Source organism: Orcinus orca, chromosome 7 (genome assembly GCF_937001465.1).
Source record: "Orcinus orca chromosome 7, mOrcOrc1.1, whole genome shotgun sequence".
Classification (NCBI taxonomy): Eukaryota; Metazoa; Chordata; class Mammalia; order Artiodactyla; family Delphinidae; genus Orcinus; species Orcinus orca.
Window position 1 is genome coordinate 76,358,259 of NC_064565.1, and position 26,541 is coordinate 76,384,799.

At 36.6% G+C, this 26,541-nt stretch overlaps 1 protein-coding gene across 6 annotated transcripts in view; it reads left to right on the forward strand.

Annotated features, from left to right (window-relative positions):
- PMS1 (PMS1 homolog 1, mismatch repair system component) overlaps nucleotides 1–26,541 on the forward strand; it is a 596,068-nt gene that overhangs the window by 84,413 nt on the left and 485,114 nt on the right. For 3 of the 6 annotated variants that reach the window (XM_004276933.3, XM_033400265.2, XM_033400271.2), the window contains 3 exons: nucleotides 72–202; nucleotides 4,060–4,220; nucleotides 8,566–8,941. The exons of 1 other annotated variant lie outside the window; for it this stretch is intronic. In XM_004276933.3, the coding sequence (XP_004276981.1) occupies nucleotides 72–202; nucleotides 4,060–4,220; nucleotides 8,566–8,730 (457 nt within the window). In that variant the 3' untranslated portion in view covers nucleotides 8,731–8,941. Of the gene's footprint in view, nucleotides 1–71; nucleotides 203–4,059; nucleotides 4,221–8,565; nucleotides 8,942–26,541 lie in introns of those variants that run through there. 2 more of the 6 variants (XR_004475256.2, XM_033400270.2) reach the window with 2 other exon arrangements.

Sequence of the window (26,541 nt, forward strand, 5' to 3'; positions counted from 1 at the left end):
CTTTTCTCCGTAAGTTCTCTTATTTCACTTTACATATTTAATAAGTTAAAGGGCCATAATTTCTTTTTCAGTCTTTTTAATGGATCTCATTATTTAGAGATTTTAAATAAAATGACAGCAGATGACCAAAGATACAGTGGATCAACTTACCTGTCCGATCCTCGTCTCACAGCAAATGGTTTCAAGATAAAATTGATACCAGGTATGATAATGTGGTTTAATACTTCCTGACTTGGAAAAATAAGTCTTGTTCCAAAAGTTACTTTTGAGTTTCGTAATTTACAGATATCACGGTATATTTTTGTCTCACCAAAAGTACAGTGTCAGCTTTGTAAAAACAGTCATACTTCAGAAAGGTCACCTCTGCCTGAAACAAGCAAGTTTAGCATCTCTTTCAGTCCATTGCCTTGTATTTTAGCATTTCCATAACTAATCAAGTAATTGTAATTTTTGCCATCCTTTGTCACAATATGCAAACTGCCTGCTGTGTCTAACTGAATTATTAAATACTCCTTAGATGATGAAGCAGAAATAGACATGTAGGGTACTAGAATTGACTAACAAAAATTAAACATCTCTTTTCCTTTTTTAAAAGCATTTACTTGCTTTGCCAATTAGATGTGTAGCATCAACAGTCTTACTGTTTGGAGAGTGGATGATTTGATTCCATGGCTTTGCTAAAAAACCTGTCATAATACTGTTTGCTTACTGTGGAAATTCACTAGGTGGGGAGAAAAAAGAAAATTCTTCTGGCTAGGAGACTTCAGTTTTCCTGGCTGGCCCCTTCTCTGTTCTTTCATAGTTTCCATACTTAACTGCCTTCTGCCCTAGCTACCTAGGCCAGTCTTGTCCTATTACTTTGCTTTCATCTGGTATCAAGCAGCACAAAGGTACCAGGAAGAGTGATTCCACTGTCCCTTCCTCCACCCTCCCCTCAACTTGCCATGACCAAAGTGTACAAAAACAAAACAATGTAGAAACTTTTTAAAGGATTGTTTTACTGAGACATGAGAAGAAAATAAGTAAAAACAATGTACAAAACCATGAAATGGAATACATACAGAAAATGCTTTGGTGTTCCAAACTTTAACTTTATTGACTAGCAGTTTTAAGAAAACCTACCCAGAACTTCTTTCCTCCTAACCTCAATCCTGGATATTTAGATTTGGAGTGAAGTGTTAGTCCAAATCCCACCTCTGCCATTTAAAAACATGTGTTGTAGGTAAAGTCAGTTGGCCTCAGTGTTACCTCATCAATAGCAACTAATAATTATTATGTGCATGGCAGTAGTCTAAGTATTAAATGTATTAATTCATTTGATCTTTCTAATAGCCCTGTGGTTCTGTTACTGTGCCCATTTTTTATAAATAGAAAAATTGAGGCATGGAGAAACTAAGTTTGCCTAAGGGTACAGACTAGTGGTAGAACCAGGATATGAACCCAAGCAATCTGCCTTTAAAACCAACTCTTAACTAATTTATGTTGATTTCCTATTAAAATTGATATATTTACTTCATGAAGTTGTTAGCACCAAACTAGGTACTTAGGTAAATCAGCATAGTACTCGGCAATGGTATGTGTTCAGATATTCTCTTTTCTTCCAGCACCCCCTTTCTGACCTGAACTGACTTGTAGTCATTTTTTTGGTCCTCCTAGAAATCTTTCATCCTCAGGACTTCTGACGTTTTAAAAATTTATTTGAAGTGTGAAGCAAGGAGTTTATGTATGTGTATGTGTGTGTGTAGCAAGATGTTTTTTTCTTCATCTATTTTCCTAATTAACTATGTGGCATTGGTGGCAGGTACTTTTTTTTTTCATGAAAGATGTTATCACAACAATTTTTTTTAAGTTAGGATAACTACCCTGCCTGTTCCAAGAGCATGTTTGTTTTTGAGTTACCCAGTAAGTTTCTGTGTCACAGATGCTTTCAGCTCTCAGCTTGTAGAGAATGTTTTTAAGTCCTGTAAATGCCAGGTGCTTTGCATGGTACCAAAGATACGGAAATGAATAAGCCAGTCATCTGCGAACTGACTTGATTTGATCGGAATTAACTTTACTTCGATTATCATCAGCATTATTTCTCTTCTCAGTAACAGATCAAGTTAAAGGCATTCGTTTTTTTCTTCATTTTTTTAAAACCATTTTTTCATTCATTAATTTTTATGTCATGTTTTCTTAAAGACCATTTCTTCGTCTTTTAGTGAGAGTTTTGTTGTATTGGACTAACTTTTGATCAGCAGTTTGCCAGTTGTCATTAAAACATCTTTAGATAAAAGCACTTGAAAGAGGAAGAATATATCTGGCTTTAAGGAAAAAGATTCTGAATGTGACCCTAAGAACTTTGCTTGTTAATGAGAATAGCTTTTGTTCTATATCAATAAGAATTACACATTTTAGGAACTGAAAACTTGTCAAACCACTTATTGAAGTATTTTCGGGAAATTGGGAAGCATTTCACAGAATTTTATGGAAACTTCTTGAACGTGATTCCAAATGTCTCTAAGTTTTTCATATCTAAATTTTGCAAGCACAGGTATTAAAATATTGCTCAGTTTCCTTGTTTGTTGCCATATACTTTTTACCCATATCCACAAATAATTCTGTGAAATGTGTATAATTTTCCAGCATTCATGTAGACAGTATTAGACTTTTCAGTCAAATCATACTGTAAATGGTATAGAAGCAGCAATAGTGAAAAGTCTCTTGACTGATAAATTTTACTCTCTGTATAAAAAGATGTGAACTGGAATATTCTGCTACTTCCTCTTTGCCTATCTAAATCCTGTTTCAAGTCCCATTTAAGTTCCCCTGGTTGCTCAAACTCTCATTTTGTCTTCCTTCACTGAGCTCTGTATTTTACCCCTTAACACTTGATTATGTATCTTCTTATATTATTCTCCAGTTGTTTCCAGGGAATAACATTAGGATGCCTTCTCTGTTTAGTATACCACCAGTTCATCTGCCATTCAGGTCAAGGAACTAGCCTGTAACTGGGAACAGGTTAGGAATAGGGTCGTTGACATCTCAGGACCTGAAACTCTTCAAGCTACATCACTCCTCTTTTAAAATTTTTCCATTGATAGCTACCACTTACCAACATGGGACTGTCTCTTTTTTTTGTTTGTTTTTTTACTTATAGATACTTATAGGTAACATTTTGTGGTCTCCAATATTAAGAACACTGTTACACAGATATAGCCAAAGAAAAAAAATTTCTGCTATTTTCTAAAATCATAAAATGCATTCTAAAGCCAAATTTGATGCTTGGGAATATATGCTGTTATGGATATTTTACCCCATTATATATCCACTCATGTTGCTACTTTTTAGTTTTATTTTAATCACTAAATTATTTAGTTTAAATAATAGATAATATGATAATAGATAATAGATAATATGTCAGATTTAAACATTATTCTAGTAAAATAAACATTAGTATTTCATTTCCTCAAATTGCTAATATATTAATAAGTTACTATAGTGGTAATCATTTTGTAGTTTATATGTGTGTTTATCAACACTTTGTACACCTTAAACGTACACAGTGTTATATGTCAAATATATCTCAATAAAGCTGGAAGAAAATAAGTTACTATGTGAGTATTTTTATAATAACCTGTTAAGTTAAACTAATCATAGAAATAATTCAGGTTTTTAGATATTAAACCAGTAGGATAGAATTTGAACAGCAGCAGTTGTTAAAACATTTAAACCAGTTTTATTTTAATAAATAATAATGGGGCTCCATTTTCTCTCCAAAGTAAGAAATGTTCTAAATAAATGTAGGGAACAGAACAACAGTAACTGAGATTAAATTAAATGATGTAAAGCACATGTGGTTTCTTCGAGCACTTACGACTTAATGTGAATGTGAAATCCTATGCGAAATTATTATTTGTTCTTCAACTAAGGAACGAAACTTTTTCCTGACTCTATTAAAGTCTAATGAAGGTTAACTAAATACTCTTAACAGTGATTTTGTTTTTAATAGACATTTTCTGGAATATAGTTTAAACAAAACTAACTATATATGTGGTTTTATTTTTTTTTTTCCTTTAGGAGTTTCCATTGCTGAAAACTACTTGGAAATAGAAGGAATGGCTAATTGTCTTCCATTCTATGGAGTGATGGATTTAAAAGAAATTCTTAACGCTATATTAAACAAAAATGCAAAGGAAGTTTATGAATGTAGACCTCGCAAAGTGATAAGTTATTTAGAGGTATGCATTATTAGCTTATGTAGATTGTCTAGGTTTTAAGATACTTAACTTTTCCTTAATAAAATACTAAATGGTTTCAAAATAGTAAAGTTTCTATAAGGCTTATTATCCGTTTGCAAGAGGAAATACTATTTAAAAAAAAAAACTCCATTAAAAGTTTCACATCATGGACTGGTTGTGGTAAACTCTATCATGGATCCTTACTATAACATTATTTCTTGAATACATATTGAGGAAGAGCCTTATGCATGAGACACTTTGTGAAGTTTTTTGTTTTGTTTTGTTTAGAAGGGATTCAAAATTGCTCCACCTTGATACCAAACACTTGTCTAAAAAGAACTGTAATGTGATTTTAAGCCCTGATCTCTTCAAGAGCAAAAGAGGGGAGGGGGAATGAAAAATGTAGATTATTGAATAAATGGAAATTTTCATTTTCTAGCAGTATCTACCACAAATGAGAAGTAAAAGTGGATTAAAAAATAAATTCAAAAGTAATAGAGGATGGAGGCAGGTTATAAAGTTTTAAATGTCCAAGTGTTGGGCATTTGGTGGTAAAACAATAGTGATTGTCTCTGTATTGAGGTTCTGTCCTTCAAGGTTGACTCGTGTTATTTTGAACTTTATAATAAAGTTTATTTTCTTCCTTTTAAAAAATGAGTCATTTTTGTTTAGACTGTGATCATGGTGGGCCGTGAATTCTGAGGGTCAGATTTCCTCAACAGGAAAGTCCATTCTTTACCCTTCCTGAAGATTATAGTCAGTAGCATTCTGTGAATACTTCAAGAGGTTTGTCCTATGGAACTTGCCAACCTATTGTGGAGGCAATTCAACACTGATAGTTTCTAGGGACCTGGAACTTTTCTTGTGAAGGAGTTGGTATAAACTAAATAAAGGTTGAGGGAGTTGTGGGTAGTGTTTTGTGTATCAAAGAACAACATGGGAAGAAGTAAGATTTCAGAAATAAGAGGAAAAAATGGTTGGGATTAGTTACAAATACTTTTACTAATACTGTACCTCTCATTATGTTAAGGCAATAGTGGATGTGATTCTTAGGGAAGATAGTCTAAGGAAAAAAGAGATCTTCTGTCAGAACCATAGTTATGCTTCCATTGACGGTCAAGCTGAATAAGATGAATCGAAGATAACGATAGAAGAGTAAAAAAAGAATCAAGGGAGGAGTGGATATACAAATCAAGGGAGGAGTGGATATACAAGTTAAGGGAGGAAAGAAACTTAAAAATAAGTAGTATCACATTCTCTATAGGGTATAGTTGCTAGAAGACCAGCAGGTGTGGCTGCTAGATGGCAGTTATATCCTACAAGAGAGCCATAACGGAAAAGTAGTAGTGATAGTGAAAGAGTGGGAGCAGTGGTGAAAAGTGTAGGCAGCAAGTTACATGGTGGTGAAGGGACAAAAAGAGAACATGTTTGTATTGAATTCATTGAAAAAGTCTTACAGTAAAAGATTGAAGAGCAGATGTTCCAGAAGAGGCAGGAAGGGAGATGAGTTAACAATATAAGCTTTAGAAAGGTGAAACCATTCTCTGAATCAAGAGCAGACGAGGGGAGAGCTTTAAAGTGAAAGTAAGAATATTTTGAGGTAAACTTGAGAGAAGTCATGTATGATATATGTAGTAATGAAATAGGAGAGGTTATCTGCTGAGAGTGAAGAGGCTGGGGAGGCACTTGAGGATTTGAGTATATGGAAACGATGTGAAAATAAGAGCTGCAGGTACTTCAAGAGAAGGTTGATTAGAGAAGAATAGGATATTCAAATGACATTAAAGGCTCATAAGAGCTAATACTGGTATTGGATCCAGCCAGTGAGTTTTGTGATTCTCCAACAATGCTCGGTAGAATTTATCCAAGGGTAAGGATTAGCAAGAGGAATATGGTGTAAGAAAAAAAGGGTGAGTAACGAAATTTGAACACATATTATATATAAGAAACTGTTTAATCCTAGAGGGATATAAAGAGAATTAGATTCTAGTAAGAACTTGCCCTTAGATTCTAGTTGGAATCTAGAGGGAATGCAGGAAGTGAAGCTAGAGATAGTATCTTTAATGCCTCACTAACTATTCACACCTGAAGTACGGAAAGATGACAGAAGGGTGCTTGTGGGCCAGGAGAATTAGGAAGGATTGAGGAGATTAAAGGTCAAAGTGAAGAAGAAGAATAGATTTAGTTGGAATAAAGGAAGTAGGATGATCTGAAAGATAATGGGAGAGAGTATGTGGTTAGAATAATGTTAGCATTCAGGATCTTCGAAGTAAAACAATTTCTGAAAAAAATAAATCTTAGAACAAGCCAACTTCACTAATGCTATTTTACCCCCAAACTGTCAGTCTTCCCTATCTCAGAAAACAGCACTACCATACCAAAAATTATCCTTGATTCTGCATCCTTCATAACCAGTCCATCAGCAAGTCTTGACTTTACCTCCAACTCATGTCAGGAGTCTTTTATAGCTCCCTCCATCTCCACTACTATCTCCCTAGTCAAAAACTCACCAGAGATTGCATTGAATCCATAGATTGCCTTGAGTAGTATGTTCATTTTAACTATTCTTTCAATCCAAGAACATGGTATATCTTTATCTGTTTGTGTCATCTTCAGTTTCTTAGATTAGTGTCATAGTTTTCCAAGTACAGGTAGGTGTACTCCTAGGTATTTTACTCTTTTTGATGCAATGGTAAATGGGGTTATGTCCTTAATTTCTCTTTCTGATAGTGTATAGAAATGCAACAGATTTCTGTATATTAATTTTGTATTCTGCAAATTTGCTGAATTCATGATGAGCTCTAGTAGTTTTCTGGTGGCATCTTTAGAATTTTCTATGTATAGCATCATGTCATCTGCAAACAGTGAAAGTTTTACTTCTTCCTTTCCAATTTGGATTCCTTTTATTATTTTTCTTATCTGATTGCTGTGGCTACAACTTTCAATACTGTGTTGAATAAAAATGGTGAGAGTGGGCAACCTTGTCTTTTTCCTGATGGTAGAGGAAATGCTTTCAGCTTTTCACCATTGAATATGATGTTGGCTGTGGGTTTGTCATAAATGGGCTTTATTATGTTGATATATGTTCCCTCTATGCCTACTTTCTAGAGAGTTTTTATCATAAATGGATGTTGAATTTTGTCAAGAGTTTTTTCTGCATCTGTTGAGGTTATCATATGGTATATATTCAATGGAATACTACTCAGCCATAAAAAAGAAGGAAAATTTGCAACAACATGGGTGGGCTTGGAGGGTATTATGCTAAGTGAAATAAGTCAGACAGAGAAAGACAAATACTGTATGATAGCACTTATATGTGGAATCTAAAAAATACAACAAACCAGTGAATATAATAACAAAAAAGAAACAGTCTCATAGATATAAAGAACAATTGAGTGGTTACCAGTGGGGAGAGGTAATATAGAGGCAATATAGGAGTAGGGGATTAATGATTAGCTTATAAAATAAGCTACGAGGATATACTGTACAACACAGGGAATATAGCCAGGTTTTATAGTAACTGTAAATGAAGCGTAACCTTTAAAAATTATGAATACTATATTGTACACCTGTAACTTACATAATATTGTATGTTACACTCAATAAAATATATATATATATAATTAATTTTTAAAAACAGCTCTCACCAGGACTGCAGTGAGACTGCCTGCAAGACTCCTGCTTCTCTTCTTGACCTGCCTCAAGCCATACTGCACAAAGTAGCCAGACTGATTGTTTTAAAATGTGAAACGAATGTCAGGCTTTTGCTTAAAAACCCTCTGGTTACTTCCCTGTGCATTCAGATTAATACCCAAATTGCTTACCCTGTCCCAAAGGGTGATGGGGCCCCTGCCTAACTCCTTTTCTTGTTCATCTCTTCACTTTAGTAACTCTCCTGCTCCCACACTGACCATTCAGTTCTTTCTGTTCCCTCTGTCTGAAATGCTTTTCTTTCCCCATCATCTTTGCATCATAGTTCCTTAAATTGAAGCTTAATTGTCACCTGGAGGAAGCTTTTCCTAATCACACAATCACTCTCTATCACGTTGCCCAGTTTAATTTTGTGCACTATTAGTCGCTGAAATTGTCTTTGTATTTTTATCTTTCTGCTTCTCTGCACTAGAATGTCAGTTTTAGAAGAGCAAGGATCTTGTTTGTCTTGTTCTCTGCTGTATTCCTAGAACCTACAGCAGTGACTAGCACATAATTGGTGTTTAATAAATATTTGTTGAGTGAGTAAATAATAAAAGAATATAATCAATTTTCTGTCTTCCTCCTTGCCAGTAAAAACCTGTTTTCTGCTTCAGGGTATATCACTGTAAAATGTATTGCTTTCTCTCCACAGGGAGAAGCAGTGCGTCTGTCTAGACAGTTACCCATGTACTTATCAAAAGAGGACATCCAGGATATTATCTGCAGAATGAAGCACCAATTTGGAAATGAAATTAAAGGCTGTGTTCATGGTCGCCCATTTTTTCATCATTTAACCCATCTCCCAGAAGCTACATGATTAAATATGTTTAAGAAAATTTGTTACTATTGAAATCGATATGGTCATAAAGTAATATGAGTTGGGTTTCAAACTGTCTTTGTACTATCATGTGTCAAATGGTTGTTTTATAAGTAAGGATTCACTGGCCTGTTTGTATACTGAAAAAATTTTCCAAAACTGTAAAAATCTTAAATAAACTAATATAGACTATTCATTTTATTCTCAAGAACCAGCCTTCATAATAATTATTGGTTGTAAACTCCAAATAGAAAAATACTTACTATTCTTGGGTGGTTGATTTGCTAGGTTCTATGGATCTAATTGTATCCTCCAGACTTGTACATTGAAGCGCTAGCCCCCAGTGTGATGGTATTGGAGGTAATTTGGTTTAGATGAAGTCATGAGGTGGTGCCCTCATGGTGGGATTAGTGCCCTTATAAGAAGAAATAACAGAGAGTTTGCCCATTCTCTCTTCTCCTCCCACCCCCCATCCCCCCCACCACCACCACTCCACCCCAGCTGCCATGTGAGGACAGAGAGAAAAAGTGGCCCTCTGTAATCCAGGAATAGAGCTCTCACCAGAAACCAACCATGTCAGCCCCTTGACCTTGGACTTCTAGCCTCTGGAACTATGAAAAAATGTCTGTTGTGCTTTTAAGCCACGAGTCTATAGTATTTCGTTATGGCAGCCTGACCTAATACAATGGGTCAGTCCTGTGCAGGGAGAATCACAGACTCAGCTGGTATATATGGCAGAAGTTATCAATCTTGTGTAAAGTAGGATTGAGAGGGAGTGGGGAAAAAGTAAGAAAATGAAATTCAGAGAAAGAAGATAAAACATAGCTTCAAAAACCCTGCTATTTACCTCTATTTGGGAGTAACAGTTGAGAAGTTGCTGTCTCTTGTATGGAAATTATTGGGCTCTGGGATTAAAATTTGTCAGAACATAGGAAGATACAGATTTTTAACAAAATTTAGATTGAGTGTGCATTGTGCATGTGTCCTTTCAAAAACCAGATCCCAAGATGTTAAAAAAAAATTACAAAAAAATTTAATAAAAAAACAGATCCCACAAGTGCACCAAAGTACTTAATTTACAAAAAGTTGAAACATGATTTTTAGTGAATATATTTGTTATATAAAATAATATACAGGATACAGTGTCCCCACATTCACACCACCTGTAGTTTTCAAGGAGAATTTTAAAATTCTTAAGACACTTGTGTTAAGAGGTACAAATAGTGATAATTTATACCTGTAGCCAGGACTTTTTTCCTAACATTGTCCTGTTTCCAACAACCCAAATACTAGAGGTTTTTTTCCCATTATTCCCTTTAATAACTTGGGGCCCCTCTCTGGAAGACCTTTCTGGGAGTAATCCTTTTTAATTTACTGGGTAAATTGAGGAAAGAGAAGTTCAGAGAGATACTGAGAAAGATAAAATTTGCATCATCCTTTGTACCAATCCTAAGCAAAATTTTAGGGTCAAATTTTTCCAGCTGAAGTAATCTATTAAGAGGTCCTACAATGGCTTCTTAGATGAATAAACTCACTTTGCGTTTTCTTTCCAGTCCTGGATTCTATCAGGTCAAGGTAGTAATTATGACAGCAGGTATTTATCATTTATTCACTAGATCCACTGTGCACTTACCTTGTATGATCTCATTAATGTTCACATCAGATTTAGGATTGTAGGTACTATTGAGTCTCCAATCCCAGAGCTCGTGTTCCTTACCACGTTCATTGCTTGCCATGAGAAGCAGGCCCTATTCGTTAGAGTGTACGGAAGTATTTGGGAAAAGAAGAAAATTATAAAGCAGCCCCTGATGCCACTCTAAGCAATGCTAAATCAACTTTGAGCTGCAATTTACTGAGTCTGGTGGGCAGGATCGGGGCCAGTTCTGCTGAGGCCCCGCCTCCTGGCTCCCGAAGAGGGCGCGGAAGTCCCGCCCCCACGCACCACCCTCCCCATCCCCTATAGGCCCTGACGACAGCGGCGGCGGCGGCAGCAGCCGCAGCAGCAGCGTTGGCTGCAGTAGGTGCTGCCGTCGCCGACCACGGGACAAAATGGCTGGAGTAGGCGGAAGCGTCTGCGAAGCCCTGGCTCCTAGGATGGAGGTAACGGCCGCTGCAGTTTGGGAAGCTGATGGGGATTAAGGGCGATGCGAGGAGATCGGGAGGGAAAGGAAAGCCTCCCAAATTGCCCATTTTTCTCGCTAGGTTACGGCTTGGCCGGGAAGAGGGAGGATTCCTAAGGTTTGATCCTCCCAAAGTGTTCTTGAGACCCAAGGGCCTTGCTTAGCATTCCACCCTCGGCCATAGGACAGGGGTGACGCCGAACCCATGCGGTGGTGAGGCCCGAAGGCCCCTTTGGATGGACCTTTCACCTTGTGTAGTCCCGCCATGTGTGGTCTCGCAGTGCCTACGAGGTTTCAAATATTTAACGTACTGAAAAGTGTTAGACCTGAATTCAGGTGGATAGATTTTTGATGTTATTTTCATTGGCTGTTTGATTCTCGATGATCTTATCCACATTTTGTGGCTTCAGACTGCAGGAATTATAGGCCATTCCACTGCAGCCTATGTTTCTTAACTAAGAATGTAAATATGATCTATTTATTGGAGACCCAAGGTGACTCACTAACTTAAAAACCGACGTTGCCAAGCAAATTAAAAATACCAATAATGATATTAAGGTACTTAAGTGAACTAGACTTGTTCTTGAAATCAATTCTATATTAATTTTGGCAAACCAGTGTTCTTGGATTCATAATTGCTAAAAAGAATCTTTGAGGTGATATAATCCAAACAATTTTACAGATGAGAAAATAGAACCCAGAATACTTAACTGTGAGTTGCCTGAGTACCCACAGCTGATCTAGTACTTTACCAGTTCCACTTCAAATGTTGATATTACCATAAACAAAACAAAGAAGGGTAAGTACTGAAAGAAAAATCATACATTTTATTGCAGAACCAAATAAAAAGTGACTCAAGATTGTCAGTTACTTCTCTTCATAAACATGAATAATTAAGTGACCTATTAATTTATTCTAGATCTTTTGGTTGATCTCACCCAAGCTTTAAACTTTTTTTTTTTTTTTTTTTTTTTTTGTGATACGTGGGCCTTTCACCGCTGTGGCCTCTCCCGTTGCGGAGCACAGGCTCCAGACGTGCAGGCTCAGCGGCCATGGCTCACGGGCCCAGACGCTCCACAGCATGTGGAATCTTCCCGGACTGGGGCACGAACCCGTGTACCCTGCATTGGCAGGCGGACTCTCAACCACTGCGCCACCAGGGAAGCCCTTAACATTTTCTATCTTCAAAACCTTCATTGTTTTCAGTAATGCTAACAACACAGTACTGAGCACTCTCCACTTCTGCCTTGAGATTGTTTTCTCTGCTGGCTTTTTTTTTTTTTAATGTCTATTCAGGTATTTTGCTCGTTTTTGTTTTTATTTATTTATATTTTATTTATTTAATTTTGGCTTTGTTGGGTCTTCATTGCTTCACATGGACTTTCTCTAGTTTCAGCAACTCTATTGTGGTGTGCAGGCTTCTCATTGTGGTGGCTTCTCTTGTGGAGCACGGGCTCTAGGTGCGCAGGCTTCAGCAGTTGTGGCACGTGGGCTCAGTTGTTGTGGCTCACAGGCTCTAGAGCACAGGCTCAGTAGTTGTGGCACACGGGCTTAGTTGCTCTGTGGCATGTGGGATCTTCCTGGACCAGGGCTCGAACCTGTGTCCCCTAGATTGGCAGGCAGATTCTTAACCACTGCACCACCAGGGAAGCCCTACTTGCTTATTTTTTTAATCACACTTTTTAATTCCTCCTTAAGCGACTGCAAATTAATGTAAAACTTTTTCTAGTTTTTAAAATCCTGTTTCAGTAGTTTTCAGCTTTGAGCCACAGTAGAACCACTGCCCTATCCTATATCAAATTTCCCCTAACAATCTCAAGTCCATTTCATTTAGCCCATATTTTTTCATCTCTGCAATGAAGATGCTGAACCTGACCCTGAAGTGCACAGTTATTTCTAACATTCTGTAATTTTGTTTTTTCCTATTGTGTCATGAATATTCATTAGCAGGACCTGGAATGACCTATTTTCAGTTAATTATCACTGTATTACTATTGACCGTATTTAACTACTTCTGAAGAGGTCCATTTTTCCCCATAAAATCTTTTAAACTAATCAGTGTGGGGTGGGGAGTAGATTTCTTCCACTCTACTCAAATTGGACTCAGAATCACTATAACTCCCTCATCTCTATTTTAGTTTTATATTCATTTCTTTGTTTATTCAGTGACATTTATTGAGTGCCACACTCAGCGCTGAACACAATACAGAGAAAAGACATTCCTTGCCCTCCAGTTGAGAAAAATTATTGCAATGTAATATAAGTGTTATGAGACTATGTATCAATAGTATGTAGTACAGAAGTGTAGAGGGCCACCCACTGCCTTTGAGAAACCTATGGAAGAAGCTAGCAAGTTGAATCTTAAGGGTAAGGATTATACAGGAGGAGAAAGAAAAGAAAGGTATTTCAGGCAGGAGGAATAGCATGTGCCAGTGCCTTGGTGAGTGCAAGGAATTCTACATTGCTGTATCTTGAGAAGTAAATGGAGATTGGAGTAGAATGATAGGCAGTACCTTGATCATAAAGGGTCTCATAGGCCTCTAAGTATTTTGTAGATTTTATCCCAAGGACTGTGGGAAGCCAATAAAGTTTTTCAGCAGGGAAGTACACATTAAGGTTTAGAGAATACTCTAGCCAAGTTAAAAGCTGATAAAGAAAGCAGGCTACTTGAGAATTCAGACAATGTGAGTGATCCAAACAAAAAGATAATTGACTCTGTGGTAACAAATAGAGAAAGTCTATTTGATAGTTATTGAGGCCCTCATAGCCTTGTGGTGGTCTTCAGTTTAGATTCTCTAGGATAATGCCATAATAGAATTAAAGTAGAAAATGAGGTCTCTCTCCATTTGGCTAATTTGTGGTGATAATAGATTACTGGAAGAATGTAGAGTCATTTGCCTTTCTTGTCTACATAAGAAGTCAGTATAATTTCGGCTAATCCTTTCGTGTTCCTTACTCAAATTCAGTATCTTTTAAAAAAATTGTTAAATCCGGTGCTTAAATTTTAATCTAGGCTTGTATAAGTGCCATTTGGAAACCAACCTAAAGTTTCTAGTTATACCTTAAATGAAATAGTTTTATCTATAAAGGACTTAAATATTCATATGTAATTTTCTAGATAACATGACAGATACTTAACAAGATAAAGTAATGGCTGGAAAATTTTAAATTATCTTTAATGTTGAACTTATTTGATTTTTAAGAACTTTCTCATAGGCATTTTAATTATGTTTTGTAATTTAGATCATAGAAATGAATGATGAATTAAGAAGAACAGGCAAGAAACTGTGAATGGATTGAACGTATTTTTGGAAGAAAATGGTATGTTTTCAAAAGTTAACTTTATTTCTTTAAAAAGAACATTTTTGTTTCTAAATTTGCTTTTGTTTTATCTATGACAAAACTATGATGCTATCCTGCCTAAAAAAATATTTTAAGTATTTCTCTAATAATAATAGTGAAAATTTTTTCCATGTGTCTTTACGTGTAAATAACTACATGTGTATAATGTACTTATTATCTATTTCAGAGTCCTTTGCACTTTTTTTAGTCTTTTCTTCTTAGCTTCCCTAGTCATATAAAAAACTCATAAATCAAAAATTTTCCCCCATACATAGTGAGATCCTTGATGTCCCAGATAAAAGCAAGATTAAAACACATGTGGTTTCTAACTTGTCAAAGATTTTATAGGAGCAATCAAGTTTTAGCTATTTTTTCCATTTAAAACCCAAATGAAATACACAATCCTTCTCTGTCCCCAAAAGTGAAGAAGAGTACCTCATGTTTCCGAGGTTTCTTCAGATGACAAGTTTGAGGCTACTCTGTGTATACTAGTACAGTCATCCCTCAGTATCCACAGGTTCCACATCTGCAGACTCAATCAAGCATGGATCAAAAATATTCGGGAAAAAAAAATCCAGAAAGTTCCAAAAAGCAAAACTTGAATTTGCCATACACCAGCAACGATTTACATAGCATTTACATTGTACTTCCAACTATTACAAAGTATTTACATGGTATTAGATATTATAAGTAATCTAGAGTTGATCTAAAACATACAGGAAGATCTGTATAGTTTATATGCAAATACTATGCCATTTTTTGTAAGGGACTTGAGCATCTTCTTGGATTTTGGGATCTGTGGGGAGTCCTGGAAATAATCCCCCATGGATACTGAGGGATGACTATATATGAGTATGGCCTAAGTCAGCACTTCTCAAATTTTAATGTGCATATGAATCTCCTAGGCATCTTATTAAAATACATGTCTGATTGAGTAGGTCTGGGGTAGGGTCTAATAGTCTGCATTTCTGACAAGTTCCCAGGTGCTGCTGGTTCAGGAACCATACTTGGGTTAAGAAGAGTGCACATAATTTTTGGCCAAATGCTAGATTCTTGCAATAGAATACAGGTATGTTTTTAATCCAAACATGCTGCAAGTCAAATAATCAGAATTGAGTGTGTTAATGGCTCTCCACTCTTGTTGGGAAGACAGATTTAGGATGTCTTTTGGAACATCATTCTTTATAAAGTTGTCCCATTCTATATACAGTTGTCCCTTGGTATCCATGGGGCAGGGGGTGGTGCGGGGGGGATACCAAAATCCATGGATGCTCAAGTCCCATAGTGGGCCCTCTGTTTCCACATATGTGGAACCTGCTAATACTAAGGTATGTTTATTGAAAAAAAGTCCCAAAAAAGTGGGCCTGCACAATTCAAACCTATGTTGTTCAAGGGTCAACTATATTCTCAAAATATTGGTTTCAAAGTGACCACCATCAACTGTTCCCTTCTTATACACACAAGACATCCCCTCATTAAGAGGTGGAGTCCACTCCTCCATTCCCTTGAATCTGGGCTAGTTTTTGATTACTTTGATCATCAATTAGATTATAACAGAAGTGAGGCTATATGCCTTCCAAGGCGAAGTCATAGACGCCTTGCAACTTTCCTCCTGGCTCTCTTGAACCTTTCTCTGGGAAGGTCAGTCACCTCATAAGAAGTCAGCCTACCCTGAGTCTGCCATTATGTAAAAAAGTACAAGGTAGCCAGGTGAAGAGGCCGTGTGGAGAAAGAAATGCCTGACTAATGGGTTTCTAGTTGTTCAGCCATCCTACTCAGGTGCCAGATGTTGAGTGGAGACTCCTTTAGACAGCTCTAGCCTCAGCTGCCATCTTATTACTTGAGGTACCCCAAGTGAGAACTGCCCAGCTGAGCTCATCAACCCCCAGAACCATGAAAGATAAATTGTCAAACCACAGAGTTTTGAGGTTTGTTATGCAGAGGTAGATAAACAGAACATTTACGTTATGCCAACTTGAGTTTTATTACCGAAATGTCATGTTGATCTTGCAGAAAATGATCAGTGTAGAGGTTGCAGATTCATCTGAAATTTTCACATAAATAATATTGCAGTCTAGGTTTTTTTATTATAAACTTACTCATGTAATGTCTAGCATCGTATTTTCATTAAAATGTTCTAGTATTAAATAACATATTTGAGTCATGTTTTATGATCATGCCTTTGAGATTACGGATAATATTGATTTAGAGGATTGTTTATTTATAGATCTGATTTTCAGCTCTTCCACATAATCACTAGAATTTTCCATTCTCAACAGTCGATACTGTCACCTATCCATGGGATCAAACTATGAGTGAGAAATAGATTAATGTTCTTTACTGAATATTAACTTTTCTTGTATCTTAGATTCATGCCATGATTTGTCTAGATATTGTTCCCCACAATAGCTTCTTAAGGGGGCTTTATTTCTTTCATAAAAAATGATTTTAGTGACATGTAAAAACATATTCATTCACTCAGCTTTTACCAGACATCTATCAGAAACACCCTGGGAAACTCAATACACAGGGATTCAAAATTAAATAAAAACATAATCTCCTCCTCAGGAACATGTAGTCAGTTAAAAGAATAGTCCACACATAACTCTGTTTGAATCAATGCTAAATGAAAGGAATGAAAATGCAGGGGTGGTTCAGAATAAAGAAAAATCACAACAGCAACGGTGATCAGCTTCATGAAGAAAATTGCAGTTGAGCTGGGATGTGGGAGTGGGGAAGTTTTCTTGTTTGCATGGTTTTTTTTTCACATTTCCTATGTTACATGAAATATTTTTATATTCTTTCATTACAGGTTATGTTATGTTAAGTGTACTTTAAAATTTTTTAAATTTAATTTATTTAAACTAAAGAAAAAGTTCATACATATCTTCAATCCCCAGCCCCTTGCCTCTTGCAACAACCATTGGTTCTCTGTGTCCATGGGCTTGGTTTTTTGTTTTAAGATTACACATGTAAGAAACATCATACGTTATTTGTCTTTCTCTGTCTGATTTATTTCACTTAACATAATGTTCTCCATGTCCATCCATGGTTGTCTCAAATAGCAAGATTTCATTCTTCTTTATGGCTGAATAATACTCCATTGTATTTATATATACCACATCTTCTTTATCCATTCATCCATTGATGGACACTTAGATTGTTTCCATATCTTGGCTATTGTAAATAATGCTGCAATGAACATAGGAGTACATGTATCTTTTCGAATTAGTGTTTTCATTTTCTTCATGTAAATACCCAGAAGTAGAATTGCTAGATCACATGGTAATTCTAGTTTTAATTTTTTGAGAAACCTTCTTATGGTTTTCCACAGCAGCTGTATCAGTTAACATTCTCACCAACAATGCACAAGGATTCCCTTTTCTCCACATTCTTGCCAACACTTGCTATTTCTTTTTGTCTTTTTGGTAATAGCCATTTTAACAAGTGTGAGGTGACATCTCATTGTGGTTTTGACTTGCATTTACCTGATGGTTAATGACATAGATCATCTTTTCATGTACCTGTTGGCCATCTCTATGTCTTCTTTGGAAACACGTCCATTCAGATCTTCTGCCCATTTTTTATTTTTAATTTTTCTTGAATTGGGGTATAGTTGTTTCACAGTGTTGTGCTAGTTTCTGCTGTACAGCAAAGTGAATCAGCTATGTATACATATATCCCCTCTTTTTTGGATTTCCTTCCCATTTAGGTCACCACAAAGCACTGAGTAGAATTCCCTGTGCTATATAGCAGGTTCTCATATACATAGCAGTGTATATATGTCAATCCCAATCTCCCAGTTCATCCCACCCTCCCTTTCCCTGCCTTGGTGTCTATATGTCTGTTCTCTACATCTGTGTCTCTATTTCTGCTTTGCAAATAGGTTCATCTGTACCATTTTTCTAGATTTCTACAGATTTTTTATCAGATTTTTTTTTTTTTTGCTATTGAGTTGTATGTGTTTTTTGTATATTTTGGGTATTAGCCTCTTATCAGATATATGATTTGCAATTATTTTCTCACACTGAATAGGGTGCCTTTTAATTTTGTTGATAGTTTTCTTTGCTGTTCAGAAGCTTTGATATGGTTCCACTTGTTTAGTTTGATGTGGTCCCACTTGTTTATATTTGCTATTGTTACTTTTTACATTTGGTATCAGATTCAAAAAGTATTGCCAAGACCTATGTCAAGGAGCTTATTGTAATGTTGGCTTTGTAGAATGAATTTGGAAGCATTCCTTCCTCTTCAGTTTTCTGGAATAATTTGACGGATAGGTATTAACTTTTCTTTAACTGTTTAGCAGAATTTACCTGCAAAGCCGTCTAGTCCTGGACTTCTATTTGTTGGAGTTTTTGATTACTGATTCAATTTCATTACTGGTAATTAGTCTGTTCAGATTTTCTATTTTTTCCTGATTCAGTCTTGGAAGATTATATGTTTTGGGGAATTTATCCATTTCTTCTAGGTTGTCCAGTTAGTTAGCATATAATTGTTCATAGTCGTCTCTTATGATTCTTTGTATTTCTCTGGTATCGATTATAACTTCTCTTTCATTTCTGATTTTATTTATTTGGGCACTCTTTTTTTTTCTTGGTAAGTCTAGGGAAAGTTTTATCAATTTTGTTTATTTTTTCCAAGAATTAGCTCTTCATTTCATCGATCTTTTCTATTGTCTTTTTAGTCTCTATTTCATTGATTTCTGCTCTTTGTTATTTTCTTCCTTCTACTAACTTTGGGCTTCATTTGTTCTCCTTTTTCTAGTTCTTTAAGGTGTAATGTTAGGTTGTTTATTTGAGACTTTTCCTATTCCTTGAGGTAGGCATTTATCACTATGAAATTCCCTCTTAGAACTGCTTCTGTTGCATCCCATAAAATTTAGTATGTTACATTTCCATTTCCATTTGTATCAAAGTATTTTTTGATTTCTCTTTTGATTTTTTTCTTTGATCCCTTAGTTATTCAGTATAATGTTTTTAGTGTATTTAATGTTTAATGTTGTTAATGTGTTTAATGTGAATTTTCCAGTTTTCTTTCATTAATTTTTTTTCCACTTTTTTTTTTTTTTTTTTTTTTTTTTGCGGTATGCGGGCCTCTCACTGCTGTGGCCTCTCCTGTTGCGGAGCACAGGCTCCGGACGCGCAGGCTCAGCGGCCATGGCTCACGGGCCCAGCCGCTCCGCGGCATGTGGGATCTTCCCGGATCGGGGCACGAACCCGTGTCCCCTGCATCGGCAGGCGGACTCTCAACTACTGCGCCACCAGGGAAGCCCCTTTCATTAATTTTTAGTTTCATACCATATGGTTAGAAAACATGCTTGGTATAATTTCAGTCCTCTTAAATTTGTTAAGACGTGTCTTGTGACCTAACATATGAGCTGTCTTGTGCACTTGAGAAGAAGGTGTATTCTGTTGCTTTTAGATGGAATGCTTTGTAAATATCTGTTAATCACTTGTCTAACATGTTGTTTAAGGCCAATGTTTTCGTTTTAATTTTCTGTCTGGATGATCTATCCATTGGTGTAACTGGGGTATTAAAATCCCCTACTATTATTGTATCACTATCAATTTCCCCCTTTAGGTCTTTTAGTATATGCTTTATATATTTAGGTGCCACTATGTTGGATGCATAACTATTTGCATATGTTATATCCTCTTGTTGGATCACTCCCTTTATCATTATGTAATGCTCTTCTTAATCTCTTATTACAGTATTTGTTTTAAAGTCTATTTTAACTGATTTAAGAATAGCTACTCCAGCTTTCTTTTGGTTTCCACTTGCATGGAATATCTTTTTCCATCCCTTCCCTTTTAGTCTGCAAGTGTCCTTACATCTGAAGTGTGTCTCTTGTAGGCAGCATATGAGTGGGTCTTGTTTTTTTATCCACTCATCCAATCTATGTCTTTTAATTAGAGAATTTAGTCCATTTATATTCAGAGTAATTATTGGTAGATCTGTGCTTATTGCCATTTTGTTTATTGTTTTCTAACTGTTTTTGTAGTTCCTCTCTGTTCCCTTCTTCTCTTTTCCTTTGTGTTTAATGACTTTCTTTAGTGGTATGCTTATATTCCTTTCTCTTTTGTGTGTGTTTACTATAGGTTTCTCTTTTGTGTGTGTTTACTATAGGTTTTTGCTTTGTGGTTCCCATAAGGCTTATATATAACAACTTATATCTATAACAGTCTATTTTAAGTTGATAACAACTGAAATTTGATCTGATTCTGAAGCTCAAAGTTGTTACTGTTCCCCCACCTCTATGTTTTATGTTTTTAAAGTCACATTTTATATATTTTTATCTTGTGTATCCCTTAACTAATTATTGTGATCATAGTTTTACTACTTTTGTCTTTTAAACTTCATAGTAGCTTTATAAGTACTTAATTTACTACCTTTACTGTATATTTACTTTTCAGTGAGATTTATTCTTTAATATGTGTTCTTGTTACTAATTAGCACCCTTTCTTTTCAACTTAAGTCCCTTTAACATTTCTTGTAAAGCCAGTTTAGTGGTGATGAACTCCTTTAGCTTGGGTTCTCTGGAGAACTCTGTATCTGTCCTTAAATTCTGAATGATAACTTTGTCAGGTATAGTATTCTTGGTTGGAATTTTTTTCTTTCAGCACTTTGAATATATTATGCCACTCCCTCTGACCAGCAATGTTTGTGCTGAAAAATCTACTAATAGTCTTATGAGGGTTCCCTTGTACACAGCAAGTCATTTTTCTCTTGCTTCTTTTAAGGTTTTCTCCATGTCTTTGATTTTTGATATTTCAATTATGTGTCTTTGTGTGGTCTCTTTGGGTTTACTTAACTGGCCAGTTCAAGATGGTGGTGATATAGGAAGATACTGAACTCACCTCCTCCCATGGACACACTGAGTCTACAGCTACATATGGAACGATTTCCTCTTTAAAAAACCCTAAAGACTGACTGAGTGACAACTCTGCACCAGGCAGACAAGAAGAAATCCACATCACAATGGGCTGGAGAGGCTGGGACACGATCTTGCCATCAATCTCACCCCGTGTGATGACCCACAACTGGAGGGAACTCAAAACCCAAAGCTTCTCTCTGAGGAGCAAAGGGTTCAACCCCAAATGGAGTTCCCCAGTTTTTAAGACATGTGCTTGAGAGATGACCCCCCATAACATCTAATTTTGAAAACCAACAGGGCTCACATCCCAAGACCCACATGATGGTAGTGATCTAAGAAACAGCTCTTAAAAGGCTCATGAACACAGATTCACCACCCCAGGGCCCAACTCAGAGGAAGCTAGCTGATTGTGCCTAGACTTAAAGTGAAGGAGGCTCACCTGCTTATATTAAAACCTTGGCCTAAGGGACAGGCATCTAATTTAACATACACTTCTATGAGCCTGCTGGAACACTCTTCCCAGATGGAGACTTGCAGGCACCATCTTCATGTTCTCCCTTTGCCATGCTTCACAGAGCCAGTATCTCTTAGAAAAAAGCCTTTACACATGTCTGGTGCCCTGATTTTTGCAGCTGCCATGCAGGGCATGCCTCCTGATCACCTGGCTCTGGAGGCCAGGGGAGCTTGCATTTCTCCACACATGGGACTGTAATTAATGGTGTCACTCAAAAGGAGCTCATACCCCTGTCTGGTGTCCTGATTTTTATGATTCCTACCAGGAGACACCTCTACATTGCCTGGCTCTGGTGGCCAGTGGGGCTTATACTCACAGGTCCCACAAGACTGTAACCAATGGAGGGAGAGTTCTTAAACAGCTACCATCTCAGGGCACTTCAAGAGGCAACAGACCCAGAGCTAGGTGTTTCTGTGAAGGAGATCTATTAGCTAATCATCATAACTATGGCTCGGTGGGGTAGGTGAGAGGGGAGCGGGGCAGGCTTCTATTTAAACACACATCTAGGGGCTGACCGTAATCCTTCTCAGAGACCTCGAAGGGTGGATGCTATCTTCACACTCACTCTCTGCCAAGCTCCAGAGCACAGCGTTGTCTGGTGCCCAGTTTTTGTGGCTGATGGTTTGGGAGACACCCCTTGATCACTGGCTCTGGTGGCCAGAAAGGCTGGCATTTTAGGGTCCCAGAAGACTGTGGCAATCAGAGGAATGGTTCTTGGCAGGCTACCACCACCAGGACACTGCACAGACAGCAGACTGAGGCATACACCCCCAGTCTTTCTGTAAAGGAGGGGCACTTTGCTTTTCCTGGAGCTTCATACTGAGGGGCAGACCTCAGGTTTGGCACACATTTATTGGCCTACAGAGCTGCTCTCAAGGAACATAGGCTGTGGACACTGTCTTGACACTCTCCTGCTGCCTTGTTCCCGCTCACCAGTGTCTCCCAGAAAGGAGTTTATGCATTTGTCTGGAGTTTCAATTTTTGTGATTGCTGCCCAGGGGCCACCTCCAGATCATCTGGCTCTGGTGGCTGGTAGGGCTTACACTTGTGGCCCCTCAAGACAATATATATTTGCATACTTTTAAAAGTTGCTGCCTGACTGTCTGGCTTCCAGTCAGCCTGAATCTAGGTGCTGAGATCCTCCCCTAGGGACACTGACAGGTCTTGGCATATCCTCAACAACTAGGAGCTATTGAAAACATAATAGCCTGCTTGGACAAACACAAAGGTTTGAGAGTCAACCAAGAGTTGGGACAGGGCTGAACGAAAGTTTTCATTTACATGAGGCTACTCCTTCAAGACCGCGAGAGGTGGTTGTTTCATCTACTGTACAGAAACCAATACAGAGAGTCACGCAAAATGAAGAAGCAGAGGAATATGTTCCAAATGAAAGAACAAGGTGAGCCCCAGAAAAAAACCTTAATGAAACAGAGATAAGTAATTTACCTGTTAAAGAATTCAAAGTAGTGGTCATAAAGATGCTCACTGAACTGGGGAAAAGAAGGACAGAGTGGATGAACACAGTGAGAACCTCAACAAAGAGATGGAAAATGTAAGAAAGTACCAAGTAGAAGTCAAAGAGCTGAAGAATACAATAACTGAGCTGAAAAATACACGATAGGGGTTCAACAGGAGACTAGATGAAGCAAAGAAAGGATCAGTCAACTTGAAGACAAGACAGTGGAACTTACCTAATCACAGCAGTGAAAAGAATGAAAAAATGTGAAGATAGTTTAAGGGACTTATGGGACAACATGAAATAGACTATCATTCTCATAGAGCTCTCAGAAGAAGAGAGAAAGGGACCAAAATCTTATTTGAAGGAATAATGGCTGAAAACTTCCCTAACTTGGGGAAGAAATAGACATCCAGATCTAGGAAGCCCAGAGAGTTCCAAATAAAAAATGCATGTTTTTTAATTAGAAATCAAAGAAGATATTTTAGACATAGGGAAGAAAAGGGTAGAGATAGTAGAGATGAAGCATGTTAGAATTATGACTTAGAAAGATTAACTCTGGCAGCCAGGTATGACATTCTTTGTATGAGAGAGAAAGTCAAGTTCAGTTAGAGGTCTGTTGCTGTAGGCAGAACACAAATAATGCATGAATTAAGGCAATGACCTTGGAAATTAAAAGGAGGAAAAAAGAAATGGAAATAGACTCAATTGAACTTAATGCCTAATTATGTATGTAGATAGACAGACAGATAGATGGATAGATGATCAGTGCATCTTAGGCATTACAGCCAGCTCAATTTGAGTCTGTGCATAAATTATAGTACCACTAGGGAAGGCTGCATTATGTAGAAGGAGCACTGGCGGAAGAGTGATGGTGCAATAAAAGTAACTCTCTCAGAAAATGAACCTGTTTGCCATATAAATGTATCCTTTATACATTAGGAAATAGAGCAAAAATGACTTTAGATGCTTTTAAAAATAAAAATTAGTATGACCACTCATGTCTTACTAAAACAGAATAAACGCTTCTAACATCGGATACTTATACTGAGAATCTTTGAAAGATGGATGAACTTTGCACCAGCTTAAGGGTAGATAAAAATAATTTTTTCCACATTGTAATACATTTATGAACAAAGATTCAGTGTAATCTCTGTGAACATCATAGTGCCCCTTAGAATGAATATGCATAGCTTTTTTTTTTTTTTTTTTACTATTTTGCTTATATCATCTACAGGTAGAATTGACATCCACATCTTTTGGGCATCCCCAAATAAAATCTTCTTTTTTGAATTAGAACCAAGAACCAAAGCTCAGTCCTTCAATGATACTTGAGGCTCCTGCATCAATTTTAGATCCATTTCTTTTAATATCACTTCATATGTTCTCCTTCTTCTACTAAACTTACCAATTAAATTTTATTTGTATAATCCTGCTTCTACTTTTAGTTTTCCTCCTAAATTGTTTCTTATACCTAAATTAGTCTCCTTTTCCTAATGTGAAAGGATTTTGGCATCTCTCCTTAAATTGCCTCTCTTTCATAATATTTTATTTCAAATGTCAGAAAGGTTTATGCTTTCCCTATAATGTGATTTATATTTTTAAAATTTTAAACCCACATTTAAAAACTTCCTTAATCAAAAGAACCAATTGAAATTTAGAAAATTTAGACTCAAATGTAAAATACTGAACATTCAACATGAAAATTAATATTAAAAATCCCAGTACTAGGAATTCCCTAGTGGTCCAGTGGTTAGGACTCCACACTTTCACCAGTGAGGGCCCGGGTTCAATTCCTGGTCAGGAACTGAGATCCCACAAGCCATGCGGCACGGCCAAGGAATAAAAAAAAAAAATAAATTTAAAAATAAATCTCAGTACTGAATTTCAGTCAACTAAGAGAACAACACTTATGAGAAGAAAAAAAAGTCTCTGCAAGAGGAAAGAGAAGGTGGACTTGAACACCATTTATTTCCAAGAAGGATTTTCAATGGGTTACAGTTAAAGAACAAATAGAATGAGATCAAAACCATTAATGTAGAAAAAAATATTCAAATTAAATAGTAAAGGAAAGAGAATGTGGAAGAATACAGAAAAGACAAAATGAAACTAATCTGAATGGAGAGCTACAGCCAGAGTCAAAAGGAAGAAAGGAAGAAGCCCTAGAGTTGGGGGAAACTCTGTTGTTTATCATCACAAAAGTTCTTCTCTCGTTTTCTCCTCATCACTCATACTTTATGGGACAATGCACTAATAATTATTCCCAGTGTCTGTACATCCTTCAGCTGCCCCAAATCTCTTTTTTTTCCCCTCCGGAGCAATGACATAACTCCTATACCCTACCACTTGTGTATATTCAGTGCTTGGTATACTTAATATTAAAGTCACTAAGTATCGTGACTTTCTTGGGTTTAGTTTTACCTGTTTATCTACATCACCTAGAGTTGTGCCTAACCTCGAAGGCAATCTACACTCTTCTGTAAATTTGAATGATGGCATTTTATTTAGCGCTCTTTCCCTTCAATTTCAAATGTGCTGATATGCTGATACTGACAAACCAATACTAGCCTTACTCCCCATCCAAAGGAGAGTCATGGGAAATAAAATTAAAAGTTCATTTGGAAACAGATTTTGAGGGGCCCTGAATATAAGGCTAAAGATTTTCAACTTTGGTAAGAGCAGCTAAAAGCTTTTGAGCAGGAAGATAAAATAATCAGAACTGTACTTTAGGAATATTAGTTTAAAATTGTGTTGAAAATGAATTGAAATGAGTAAGAATAGAGATGGGGAGGTCAGTTGAAAAAAAGTCAAGCTGCTAAATTTCCATTTTTGTTATGGATAAATGTCTTAGTCATCTCGTGTTCATCATGTTCATTCAACATAGAAGAAGAAGTTTCTTTTGAAGAACTTGAAGAAGAATTTGACATTCTTGAGGTATAAAAATATATTATTTCTAAATTTAAACTCAATCAAAGTAAAGTTTTAAAGCATATATTTTTATTTTCCATTTTCTAGTCCTAATATTTCCAGTAAAATACGTTAGTGACTTTGGAGGATGACAAAACCATACTTAACAAGAATGTTGAGTTTATGGTGCACATGGACAAAAAGATGCTTTAATTTATTTAATTTTATCTTGATTTTCATAGCAGCAAATATTCTGATGTTTAGCCTGGGGGGAAATGCATGTTTTGTTATCCTTCTTTGTAGATCGTGTATGTTCCTTATACTTACTGCTGTTCCTGTACTTTCTCCTGCATTCCACATGGGCCTAAATATTTCCAGATAACCTCTTGTTTTTTCTCTCTTTCCCAACCACCAAATATACTTCCTTTTCCCTTAATTTGGTGGATCCTGGCTAAGTGTTAAAGGAAAAGGAATTAGATTGAAAAAGTATTTATATCAATGTGAATGATATAAAGATGCATGAAGGGGGAAAAACTGTAATGTGAGTGACTTGGATATTTGGATTTTAAAAGGAATTAGTTGCCCTGAATTAATCTCT